The sequence below is a fragment of the Primulina tabacum genome, chromosome 10, assembly GCF_025594145.1.
Source record: "Primulina tabacum isolate GXHZ01 chromosome 10, ASM2559414v2, whole genome shotgun sequence".
NCBI classification, from domain to species: Eukaryota; Viridiplantae; Streptophyta; class Magnoliopsida; order Lamiales; family Gesneriaceae; genus Primulina; species Primulina tabacum.
The window spans coordinates 14,341,235-14,354,136 of NC_134559.1; the positions used below are offsets into that span (position 1 = coordinate 14,341,235).

Consider the following 12,902-nt stretch of genomic DNA (forward strand, 5'->3'; position numbering starts at 1 on the left):
CCCAACAATCACCTCAAGGAGTATAGAAATATACTTCTTGGAAATTCAAACTCATGACATTGCTCTGATACCTAACGTTAGGATCAAGTGTTTACCATTTTATAAATGTTGAAAGAAGCTCAACTTTATTTTCTCATATCTATGGAATAAGCAAAACCACATACTAAGCAACATGTGGTTATGAGGGGATGGCCTATTCGAGTGTCAAATGATCAAACTATTAGAATCATAATTCTGGGGAAGGATGTGCCCGACTACTAGTGTTATTCCATATCACATTCATGATCATTCTTACCTTTTCTGTGCCGCTGATGTTGTCCCCAACAAAATGATAGTTTTACTAACCCATTAAGATTTGTCCCTCTTTTACTCACTTAGCTAACAAAACCATACAGCGTAGCATCGGCGACTTGACGCGCGAAAGTTTATCATGATGTCATCTATTTGTGTTTTTCTCTTATCCATGCATGTTTAACTCAACCTACATGTTCATACTAAATAAGAAATTTATGTACGAAATTTTTCATTTAAAATTGTATACATAAAGTGTGGATAGAATGGAGCTGTGGCGCTAGTCTAAGCGCCGGCCTTGCAAAATAAAGAATAGCACCATGGCACCGGTGGCTTGGAGTTGCGACTACGATTTAGGAGCTGCCACCCCATGTTAAAGGACATCGTTTTATCCACAACTTTTTGAATACTACAAAAACACCATAAGAATTTTAATTCTCATGTGTAAAAGTCCGACTTTCATTTTTATATCTAATTTGTTTTTTATTTCGAATTTTCCAACCATTAATTTTCAAAACATCATATTGGCTTTTTAAGAATTTATATTTAGAATTCGATATTTGGAATCAAATTCGAGATCTTATACACAAATTAATACAATATATTATATTATAAATTATCGTGGTTCGTAGTATTTTGAAGTTTTTAGTGCTATTACTTTGAAATTGTTAGTCATATATTGGGAAATGTATTTCCAATTACCGTTGGCTCTAGTGCACTCCAGGCACAGATCTAGTATATGGCCAACGAGGGCCACGGCCCCTCCAATTTTTTTTTACTATATATAAATTTTCAAAATTAAATATATAAAAAATGTCCTCCTAAATGTTCATCAATAAAGAGATTGGTTGCTTTCCCGTAGATGTAGGTGTATTCAGCCGAACCACGTAAATCTTCTTGCATAATTTCATGTTGTTGTGTGTGTGAGTGTGATATTGTGTCTGCAAGGTCACCGATCAAAGGCGAATCGAAATTGTTTTGGTTCGAACTCTTACATTTCAATTGGATTATTATTATAAGAAATATTAAAATGGGTTGATTCATCGCCCATAAGAGCTAACCAAACAAAATAGTTCAATTTTTTTTTGTTGGGGGAGCGATTTTTTCAATTTTTTCCCGCATCAACTCCACATTTTAAAAGGAAGTTGTGTGTGAAAATATAGGTTACAATTACCTGAGTGGTTATTTATAGCCTATTTTCCAACTTTTATACCACATTTTTAGAAGTGTTGGAGCACCTTTTTCTCGCATCTAAGGCGCAGCGGAAGTTTTGAATTTTAGTTTCGATACTCGAAACTGTTTTTGCTCTTCATATGTTACCTTAACATCCATATGGTGTTTACTTTTGTACACATGTACGTTTTAAACACTGGACTCCAAACCAGTCCGGGATTAACAGAGATGACCCCTCTTGTATCTTCGTTCAGATCGTTGCCTCTTGATCTTGAAATTAGGTCCACGATTAGAAAAAACGCCCCTTGTTTGGATTGCACTAGAATGGCAAACAATTTTGCGTTGAAACTATGTCATCCGAATTTCCAAAATTCGGAGTCAGTGCAGCGTTGGCAAGACACTGCGGCTGTGGAAGAGCTTGGCTGAAATTTTCCTCAAGTTTTCTTTAAGGTAACCGAAACTTGCTATGGAAGTGGGGAGGATTTTTGGTGAACTTTTGTACTTGTTTTTTGTACAAAAACTCGAGTTATTTCATATGACCCTCAATGAAATATTTATAGAAGTTGATTCCTTATCACAACAGAAGTATCTCTCCCATCAGGATTCCTAATCCTTGTCTCATCAGAACTTTTAATTTTCATTAAATAATATTCTCATATTATTATTATATCATATATTTATCATTTTTTGATAATGCATGGTATATATATATATATATATATATATATATATATATCCACATATTTATCAATCTTTATATCTCCGTATAAAATGTATATATAAAATATTAATATATTTACACATGCACTTTTAATACACGCATAGATATATTAATTAAATTAAATAACTATTACTTAATTTATTTAATTAACTTATTAGTTAATTAATTCTAGACCCCTCTGAATATTTTTTCCGAATTTGTACATATTAGTAATCACAACTACTAGAAATATCATTTAATGAGTAAATTCTAAATTCACTAAATAAATGATTCTAGACTCATCATAACCCCGATCGACGATCTGACAACGACGGTGTGAAAATGATGCAAGTCTTGTTCATATAAATTAAAAATTTCGAAAATCAAAATTTTTACTTATCATATTAGACAGCTACCACTTTACTGAATTTATTATCCAAAACAGCTAGTTCCACTATATTTCCTTAATTAGCTATTAAGCTTACTTTTATTTCTTCCATTTTATGAAATCAATTTATACACGCATTTATAAGCATTTTGTTTGATCTCCATTAAACTATGATTGCAAATTCAACTATTTGAACTTTGACTTTCTCAACGAGAACACAGAATTCGATACTTATGTGACCCTCAATGGTTTAGAGATACAGCTAGCTACAGGTTCACATCTCCATGTGATTCAAAATAACATTTATTCTTATTCGAGCTTACCCTAATTAGCCTCATTCTTTTCATCAACTCCTTGATCAATAATGTCAGAACTCATTTCTGATTACACCTATCGGATCATGGAAAGATCGTCTATTAGCATCAGCCCATGATCCCCAAGGTATCACTGATATTACTTGCAAAAACCTTAAGTCATGATTAGCATATAGTACGTTCCCCTCAAATCATATATTCTGATAGAATCTGCAGTCATTGGTATATCGAGAGTTGCATATGAATTCGATAATAATATAATATATCTTTGATTAATAATAGTGAAATACACACGTCTTACCCTGGCCAGAGATTGTTCGCACTATTCACACGTAGCCAATTGGTGAATCTCCGACTACAATGCATTTTCTCCTACGTATTTCGAAACTACATCCAACCCCGTCATCTGATGACCCTTAATATTGTCGATAAATAGATCAAATTGCATGTTAGTACGCAGAACCCCTACATTATCTCAGGTCAAAGAATTAATAGTGTACAACCATAACCGCATACCATTACACTCGATAAGTGAGAACCACTTGGACAGTTCGAGGGAAGATTGTTCAGTGCATCATTATATGATCACCTATTTGTATGAATTGACATCTTCATGCTCTTACCAATGAAACATTATGTTTATCTTTATTTTAGGCGGTTAATTCGATTAGGAACCTGATTAGAATATATGGTACACTTCCTAATGATTTTTATGATCTTACGCTGCGAGGCAGACCTCATTGTACCCAGGGGCGAAGCTTATTACACACTGGGACAAAAAAATTTAATAGTATTTATAAATGTGGGCAAAAAAATTTAATAGTATTTATAAATATAAGTGGGCCAATTTTTTTTTAAGAGCCCTCTAAACAATTAATTCAAAACATAAACCTAGAATTCAAAGCAGATGGCAGGGCCGCAGGAGAACAATTTTTGCTTACCGAACTAGCAGCGAACAATATTTCTGTGTAAGATGAGCAAATCGAAGAGTTGCTGATTCATATTTTGGTTGATGCTTGTCGTTTAACTGATGTCCAGATTTTTTCATGTGGTGGCAGGATTTAGGTTGATTTTATCTGCTACTCATTAACGCTCGCTTACAAGTGGGTCTCCATATGAATCTAGGAAATCAGTAAATTATGAATTTTTTTATAAAACGTCTATTGCAATTGGTTGGATACCTAGGAGTATTTATAATGATAGAAGAATTTGTTTAACTGGATTATGATTTTCATAATTTTGGCGTATTTTAAACTTGTTAGAAGTTTCACGATTTTGGATTTGAAATTTGACATTTATCTGCCTGTAGATGTGTTATATCAATTAGGGGCGAAGATGGCTTCAATAATTTATTAGCTTTAATTACGTGGAGTTAGGTATAAATTCAGAACTTTTAATTTTATGCTTTAATTTTCATTTTATTTTCTTATAATTTCAAAAGTGGTGTTTGTTATCTTAATATTTGTTCGATGTTGTTTTTCCCCTATTAAGTGTGTTCCATTTGTTCCTAATTTGTGACTTTAATATTTTTATGTAATCTATTGGTTGTTATTTAATACCGTGTTGATAGATATTGATTATGATTTATATGTTGATAGCTTTGTAATTGTTTCAACATTGTGTTTTCCCATCATCTTGGCTCATTTTGTGAAGTATTAAACTAGAAAAACATTACATAAAAAAATATAACGATTTTTTAAAAAAATCAGTACGAGTTGTTTTATAAATATATATATATATAAAGCTAAACATATTATAATTTTTTTTATTTTATCAGGAAATCAATATTTACAATGCATAGATTTTTTAAAAGAAAAGATCCAGAACCAGAAGTACAAAGCATTGGAGATGTTAGGGTTGAAGAATTTGATTTCTCACAACTACCGGCAGATCCTGGACTTAGGAGTCCAATTTGTGAATATAATGTTAATATTAGGGATCAAGTTCGAAGAGCATATTTGCAAAAAAGGTCCATGTCAACCTTCAGGCTATGAATTTCCAAAAAGAAAATTTGGAGTAAGCCAATTTAGACGGTTCATTCCTTCATGTTTTAATGAATTTGGTGATTGGTTGGAGTATAGTGTAGAAAAAGATGCTGCATATTGTTTGTATTGTTATCTCTTCAAGACAACTAAGGGAAAACAAGCGGGAGGGGAGGCTTTTGTTAATGAAGGATTCACAAATTAGAAGTGTAAAGATAGGTTAAATATTCATGTTGGCCAGCATGACAGAGAACATCATAAAGCTCGAATGAATTGTGAAACTTTGATGAATCAAGATGAGCACATTCAATCAGTTTTGCACAAACAGTCAAAGAAAATGCGGAATGATTATCGTATCCGTCTCAATGCTTCAATTGATTGTATTAGAGTTTTGTTGCGACAAGGGCATTCATTTCGAGGTCACGATGAAACTGAAAGTTCTCTTAATCCAGGTAACTTTCTTATCCAATTGGAATTTTTAGGTGCTCATAATAAAGAGATTAATGATGTGGTATTGAAAAATGCTCCTAAAAATTGCAAGTTGACATCACCTGATATTCAGAAGGACATAGTGAGTGCTTGTGTCACTGAAACGATTAATATTATTATCGGAGATGTTGGTGATTCATTGTTCTCTATTTTAGTTGATGAATCTCGTGATGTTTCAACAAAGGAGCAAATGTCAGTTGTTATCCGTTACGTGGATAGTAGTGGACATGTAAATGAATGCTTTGTCGGGATTGAACATCTTATCAGTACAACATCACTCTCACTTAAAGCTGCAATTGATAAGTGTTTTCTAGATATAATTTGAGCATGTCTAAGTTGAGAGGACAAGGTTTTGATGGAGCAAGTAATATGCAGGATAAATTTAATGGTTTAAAAGCACTCATTTTAAAGAAGAACCCATGTGCATTTTACATACATTGTTTTGCCCATCAGCTTCAACTAGCTCTTATAGCTGTGGCCAAGAAAAATCTTCCGATTTCTAATTTCTTTCGTGTTGTTGGTGATGTGTTAAATGTTGTTGGAGCATCTTGCAAAAGTTCTGATCTTCTTCGAGAGAAACATTCAGATTTTATTGTCGAGGCATTGGAGAGGGGTGAGCTTTCAAGTGGCCGGGGACTTAATCAAGAAACTACCCTTCAACGTGCTGGGGATACACGTTGGTGGTCACATTACAATTCTTTGATAAGCTTGATTTCCATGTTCTCTGCTGTCATTGATGTGCTTGAAATAATTTTCAGAAGATGATTCCAGTTATCCTGATAAAAAAACTGAAGCATTTAATTTATTGGAGTCAGTACTTTTATTTGATTTTGCATTCAATCTACACTTGATGAAACATGTCTTAGGAATTTCGAGTGAATTGTAGACAACATTGCAAAAAAAAGATCAAGATATTGTGAATGCAATAGATTTGGCACAAATATGCAAACACCGACTCCAAAAAATGAGAAATGATGGTTGGGATTCATTTTTAGAAAAGGTTCACCGGTTTTGTGAGCAACATTACATTGATGTTCTCAAAATGGATGATATGTTCACACGTTGGGCACCACGTGGTCGTCCCCATCGTAATCTACCAGAAGTGACAAATTTGCATCCTTATCATGTGGATTTATTCTATGGTGTTATCGACATGCAACTTCAAGAGTTAAATGATCGTTTCTCAGAGGCAGGTATAGAGTTACTCCTTTGTGTAGCTTGTTTGTGTCCACAAAACTTGTTTTATGCTTTTGACAAGAAAAAATTCATGCAACTAGCTGAATTTTATCCACAAGATTTTTCAAGATTTGATCTCCTCACACTTGATGATCAACTTGAAACTTATATATGTGATATGCGTTCTAACAAAACATTTCAAGGATTGAAAGGACTTGGTGATCTTTCAGAGAAGTTAGTTATATCAAAGAAAAATATGGTGTACCAATTGGTTTATAAGCTTTTGACATTGACATTAATTCTACCGGTTGCAACGGCGACAGTAGAGAGGGTGTTTTCTGCCATGAGAATTGTGAAAGACAGGTTGCGCAATCGAATGAGTGATGATTGGATGAATGATAGTCTCATTGTCTATGTAGAGGAAGATATATTTCTGACCGTTGATAATGAATCTATTGTAGAAAGGTTTCAAAATATGAAGACTCGAAAAGAACAATTATAAGGTAGTTATTTTGTGACGTTTTATGATTAAAAGATTTTTTTTGTTTTATTACTTATAGCATATCATAGCCTACACTGAATCAAAATTCTAGCTCCGTCCCTGAATTTGTACCTATTATATATTCAAGATTTTATCTATGTAGCTTGCATGAATATACAGATAAAACACAATACCATAACTAGATAAAATCGTAAAATACTATTAAAATAACTATAATTTTTACATTAGAGTCAATAAAGTCCAAGTCACAAGTTGACTCATTGAACACTTATTCTAGTAGTATGATAGATGTGAATTTGAATAACACCATGATTGACGCGCTTGGATAGTGGAAATGTTTCTTTCCAATTTAAAATATGTTAGTGATTAAAGTTCAACTACATAGTAGTTTCTACAATGAAATGTGATTTTCATTTGATAATTATGTGTATAATTAATTCATTTTATTTTCCACATATATATTTATTCGTGTAATTGTTTTTTTGGCAACAATGTTGTATATATGTACACAACTTGTATCAAGACTGGGTATATATATATATATATATATATATAAATTAGTGTTTTGTGTGCGTGTGTGTATTATATTATGAAATTGTATGGTTATAAGTTAAATGGATATATATTAGGTAGCCCAGTCTACGTATAGTGACACTTGCAGATATCATCGCCAGGGCTCCGGCCGGCTGCCGGCTGCGGATAATTGTTGGAGTTTTATATTTATTAATTGTCATAAAAAGTTAATTAGCAGACTCATTTATATTCATAATTTTTTATTTTTGTGTTTAAACAAAGACTATTTCAGAAACTTTATCCACTATATAAAACCATTTTTACACTAATTTATAAATGTTTAAACGAAGCCCAAATAGGTAGGAGGGAAGAATCGTTACACTAAAAGATTTTTATTTTTTTTTAAAAAAATATATTTTATAAATGATTTATATCACCAAAAATGGCTCCATCCACATGTGGGATTCTGGTATTTCAGTTGTTCCAATATCACTTTAAAATCATGAACAATTAGAGTTTTCCCACCAAATCCTCAAAACTTAATTAGCAAGAAGATTGAAGGATAATTGAAAAAAATGGAATGTAAAGTAAAGTTCCTCTAAAATAAAAATAAAAAAAAATCAATACCCGGCTATTTTTTATCTGAATTTTGGGTGGTTTAAAGACAAATCCCTTAATTAATTTATTTATTTTTCACAATGAAAAGTCACAACTGTTATCTTTCAATACGTACTGAGTAAACTTCGAGTTAACACAATAGCTGTAAACAAGGTTAGTCATATAGAATACACTAGACAAACTTTGTACGATAAGATTGTCCAAAAAAATGTTGGTGGAGAAAACGAACTCTTAATCATTAATCATACATTCACATACTCCACTAACACGAACAACTTCATTTACGACAAATCCTAAATTTAGTGAATACCTTAGTTGATCTAATAATATGGGCATTGGTGTATCGATTATCATGATTTTATGGGCTTACAATTAAAATCAATATAAATCTTTAAGATATGACACGATTATTGTATGTTATATCATTTACATTCTGGATACATGGTAAATATTTTTGTACGCGTTATCGCAAAATATTTGAAGCAATAAGTAGCATGAAAGCAAGCCAACTATTTCTTAATTTTTCCAAATCTCTTCCGCCCCATTTTATTAATTAATTATTAAAATAAAGTAAAATAAAATTTTCAGGGAAATTATTATTATTATTATTTCACACTTTACGAACATTCCATACTTTTTAGCAAGAATACCCCCCCACAGCTCACACGCGTTTACACGTCTGTATATATAGAGTGACTTGGTATACTATACGCAACAGCCGCACTATTTCCATTCTCAAATCCTCGCTTTCCTTTACTTGTTCATTCATCATTCTCATTACATTGCCAAGTCCTTGCTCTGATTGACTCCTCCTCGTATTCAACGCACGGTTTCCATTATATATAAATATTTCTCCATCTGGGCTTTCGTTTAGTGGAAGATTTCTTGATTCTGTACTCCACCAAGTTTTTTGGAGTAACTTTAGCACATAAGTTTGATTTTGTTGATTTCTGGTTCGATCTGGTTCTTGTTATGAGATTAGATTCCAGTACTAGGATTTCTTCAGGGGAGAGAAATAATGGGAAATAATTGTGTCCATGGAAAGATTGAGGAGGATGGTTTCTTCTACACAGTTTCACGTTCATTATGGTGGTCTAAATCACCAGAAATCATTGTCCTGAGCGAGAAAAACCGGCATTTTCCATGTTCAGAAGCGGATGAAGCTCCAAATTCTGTCAAGAATAAGCCCCCTGAATCGATCAAGATAGAATTGGAGGATATCTTCGTTAAGGGAGGTAGAAAACAACCACAGGAACTCGGGACATGGGAGGAAACGATCAAGAAAGATTTCATTAAATCCGCTCAAGTGAAACCCGAGCAAGTGATCATGATTGTCAAGGGAAGCCCGAAGAAGGTAGATCCCTCGAAGCCCGAAAAACCGAAGAGTTTCAATAGAAACATGAGTGTCGGCCTTCAAGTGGATTCTGTGCTCAAAACCAAGACAGGGCACTTGAAGGAGTACTACAATTTGGGTCGGGAACTTGGACATGGGCAATATGGGAAAACTTTTCTTTGCGTGGAGAAGAAAACTGGAAAGGAATATGCTTGTAAATCTATTGCAAAGAGGAAGCTATTGACTATGGATGACGTTGACGACGTAAGACGAGAAATCGAGATTATGCATCATTTATCTGGTGATCCGAATGTTATTTCAATCAAAGGGGCGTATGAAGATTCTGTTGCGGTTCATGTTGTGATGGAATTGTGTCGAGGAGGCGAGCTTTTCGATAGAATGGTTAAACGTGGCCATTATTCGGAGAAAAAGGCTGCAGAGCTCACTAGGACAATAGTTGGTGTTATAGAAGACTGCCATTCTCTGGGAGTGATGCATCGAGACCTTAAGCCCGAAAATTTCCTATTTGCGAACGAGGACGAGGATTCACCTATAAAGACTATAGACTTTGGGTTGTCTGTGTTTTTTAAGCCAGGTATATTTCAATTTTATTAAGCTTTATATGGATGGCAAAACTGGCATTTTTAGGAAGTTGAGAATAAAATTTTATTCCATTGACAATAATCTTAGTTGGATCCGGCTTCTCTAAAGGTGTGCTTTGAACTCGACAGGAGACATATTTACTGACGTTGTTGGGAGCCCTTACTATGTTGCACCAGAGGTGCTTTGTAAGCGTTATGGACCCGAGGCCGACGTGTGGAGTGCTGGTGTTGTACTCTATATTCTACTTTGTGGTGTGCCTCCATTTTGGGGTGGTAAGATGTGCAAGATTCTTTTCGCTTTTATGTAATATAAGGCAATTACTTCCCACTATTATATCAAAAGCTATGGTTAATGTTAGTGCAACGGTGTCTCTGAGATCACTTTTCGATTGTGTTATATAGACCCTCGATAAGGGACAGCACGAAAAAATATTGGCCCACATCACTTTTCTTTCGTTTTCTTTATCCTCATGTCTTTGCTTCCATTTAATACAGAAACTGAACGAGAAATATTCGAAGAAGTTTTACGCGGCGATATTGACTTCTCATCAGATCCCTGGCCAAAAATCTCTGATAGTGCAAAGGATCTAGTCAAGAAAATGCTTGTAAGGGATCCAAAGAGGCGGTTAACTGCTCATCAAGTACTATGTATGTTTCGAATATTGAATCAAACACTTCCATTGCTCTCTAGCACACAAAAGCCTTGAGAAACATCATGATTAGAAATGTTTTTTTTTTCCCTGCAGCTCATCCTTGGGTGCAGGTTAAGGGAGTGGCTCCAGATAAGCCTCTTGATTCTGCAGTTTTGAGTCGATTGACACAGTTTTCAGCCATGAACAAACTCAAGAAAATGGCTCTCAGGGTACATTCATGATCCCTAAAATTGTAGAACAAATATATCATAACATTGAACAAACCTTGACATTGTTTTTCCCCTTCAACAGGTGATTGCAGAAAGTTTGTCCTGAAGAAGAAATTGCCGGTCTGAAAGAAATGTTCAAGATGATCGACACGGATAACAGCGGATACATAACTTTCGAAGAACTCAAGGCCGGATTAAAACGATTCGGAGCTAATCTTAATGAGTCTGAGATACACAATTTGATGAAAGCAGTGAGTATTGTGTTTTGTCCATGACAATTTATATCCCAGGCTGCAACTAATTCAACACTAAGTTTCATTGGAAGATCAAGCCGATTTATTGTTTTGTTTTCTTGGTATATTTACAGGCAGATGTAGACAATAATGGTACAATCGAGTATGGAGAATTCATAGCTGCAACATTGCATTTGAACAAGATTTACAAAGAAGATAATTTATTCAGAGCATTTTCATTCTTTGATAAAGATGGGAGTGGATATATAACACAATATGAGCTTCTAATAGCTTGTCAACAATTTGGGATAGAGGATGCACACTTGGAAGAAATGATCCAAGAAGCTGATCAGAATAACGTAAACGCCTATATATTTTATTTAAAATTTCGTCCACATTTTATAGAAAGTCTTGATCATGGTAATAATAATCACAGATTGTTCCCATTTTTTTTGCAGGATGGGCAGATAGACTACAACGAGTTTGTGAGTATGATGCACAAAGGGAACTCGGGTTTTGACAAGAAGAGGTTTCCGAGCAGTTTTAACATCGGATTAAGTGAGGCATTGCCTGTTAGCTGATACAAAGACATTATTGTTATTATTATTATTTTTTGCGTTTTGTATTCTTTATATTCGTACAAAGATCAAAACCTGTTACATCAAAATGCCAAATAATATTTGATCAATGAACTGATACATTCAATTGAGGAGTTCTTCAAGAGGAAATTGCACCACTCGTCAATGCATCATCACTTTTCCAATAATGCATTATTATCTGAATGATCTCTCAAACCGAATGCGGCTAGAAAACTGTGTGTTAGAATCCTGGGTCATAATTAAGTCCTAAATATGAACTTAACTCAAGTCAATAAAAATATAACTAACTCAAAAATTGTAGTGAAAAGACACCCAGTTATTAACTAAGTTCACATGGAATCACCAGAAAGATTTTAGTAGAATTGTTAAGTTAGCTATCGAAGTAAGGAAGCTGAAAGATTGTTTTCACCCCAAGACTTGATTAAACTAAAGTATGAATGGTTGTGAGACAAAAAACCATGATTACAACATATATAGCAGTGGCTAAACAAACCTATCAAATTAACTGTCAAAACCTGAACCTAGACTCATCATACTAGGAGTGAGGCTACGCTACACCGGGCAACATATATAAACTTAGTAAAAAATAGACTTTGAACTAAAATATAGTAATGTTACTATCGTAGCAATATACACAACGCTCGATTAAACATGACACGTAGCTAGGAATAAAGGAAGCTAGCGACAGAAGCCAAAGCATATACGCTAAGACAATGACAATAGAATTAGAAATAATACTAGCTCGGCCAAGAACATAAAACGCTAAGCAACAAGAATCTAGAATAACGAAGCACCTGAAAAGTATAAGAATAACTGATTCTGATCTTGTGATTAGATACTCGATCCAGACTACGACATAGACTTCTGGTCTAGGATCACGTGCATGGATACTTGTAATCCAGATCGGTATATAAAACAATGTTTGTAAAGTAAGATGGTTGTTTATACATGGAATTACTCATCTACGTGCTCTTAGATGAGATAAGTGGTACTTGATGTTTACTGCTTGTTCATAACGTTATTACATGTTTACGATATATGTATCATAAAACATGAGGTAACGTACAACATGTCCATCTTGATCTACTATCCTTTGATTAAGATGCTAGCCTTGATATACATAGATA

At 33.9% G+C, this 12,902-nt stretch overlaps 2 protein-coding genes and 1 pseudogene across 2 annotated transcripts; all 3 read left to right on the plus strand.

Moving 5' to 3' along the window:
- The first annotated feature begins 5,116 nt into the window (after positions 1-5,116).
- LOC142504939 (uncharacterized) lies at positions 5,117-6,102 on the plus strand. Its single transcript, XM_075617777.1, has 2 exons — positions 5,117-5,529; positions 5,652-6,102. The coding sequence occupies exons 1-2, from the start codon at positions 5,117-5,119 to the stop codon at positions 6,100-6,102; spliced, it is 864 nt and encodes a 287-aa protein (XP_075473892.1).
- Positions 6,103-6,301: 199 nt separating this feature from the next.
- On the plus strand, positions 6,302-7,015 carry LOC142504940 (uncharacterized). Its single transcript, XM_075617778.1, has one exon. The coding sequence runs from the start codon at positions 6,302-6,304 to the stop codon at positions 7,013-7,015; it is 714 nt and encodes a 237-aa protein (XP_075473893.1).
- Positions 7,016-8,866: 1,851 nt separating this feature from the next.
- LOC142505435 (calcium-dependent protein kinase 26-like) lies at positions 8,867-11,914 on the plus strand (annotated as a pseudogene).
- Positions 11,915-12,902: the final 988 nt, after the last annotated feature.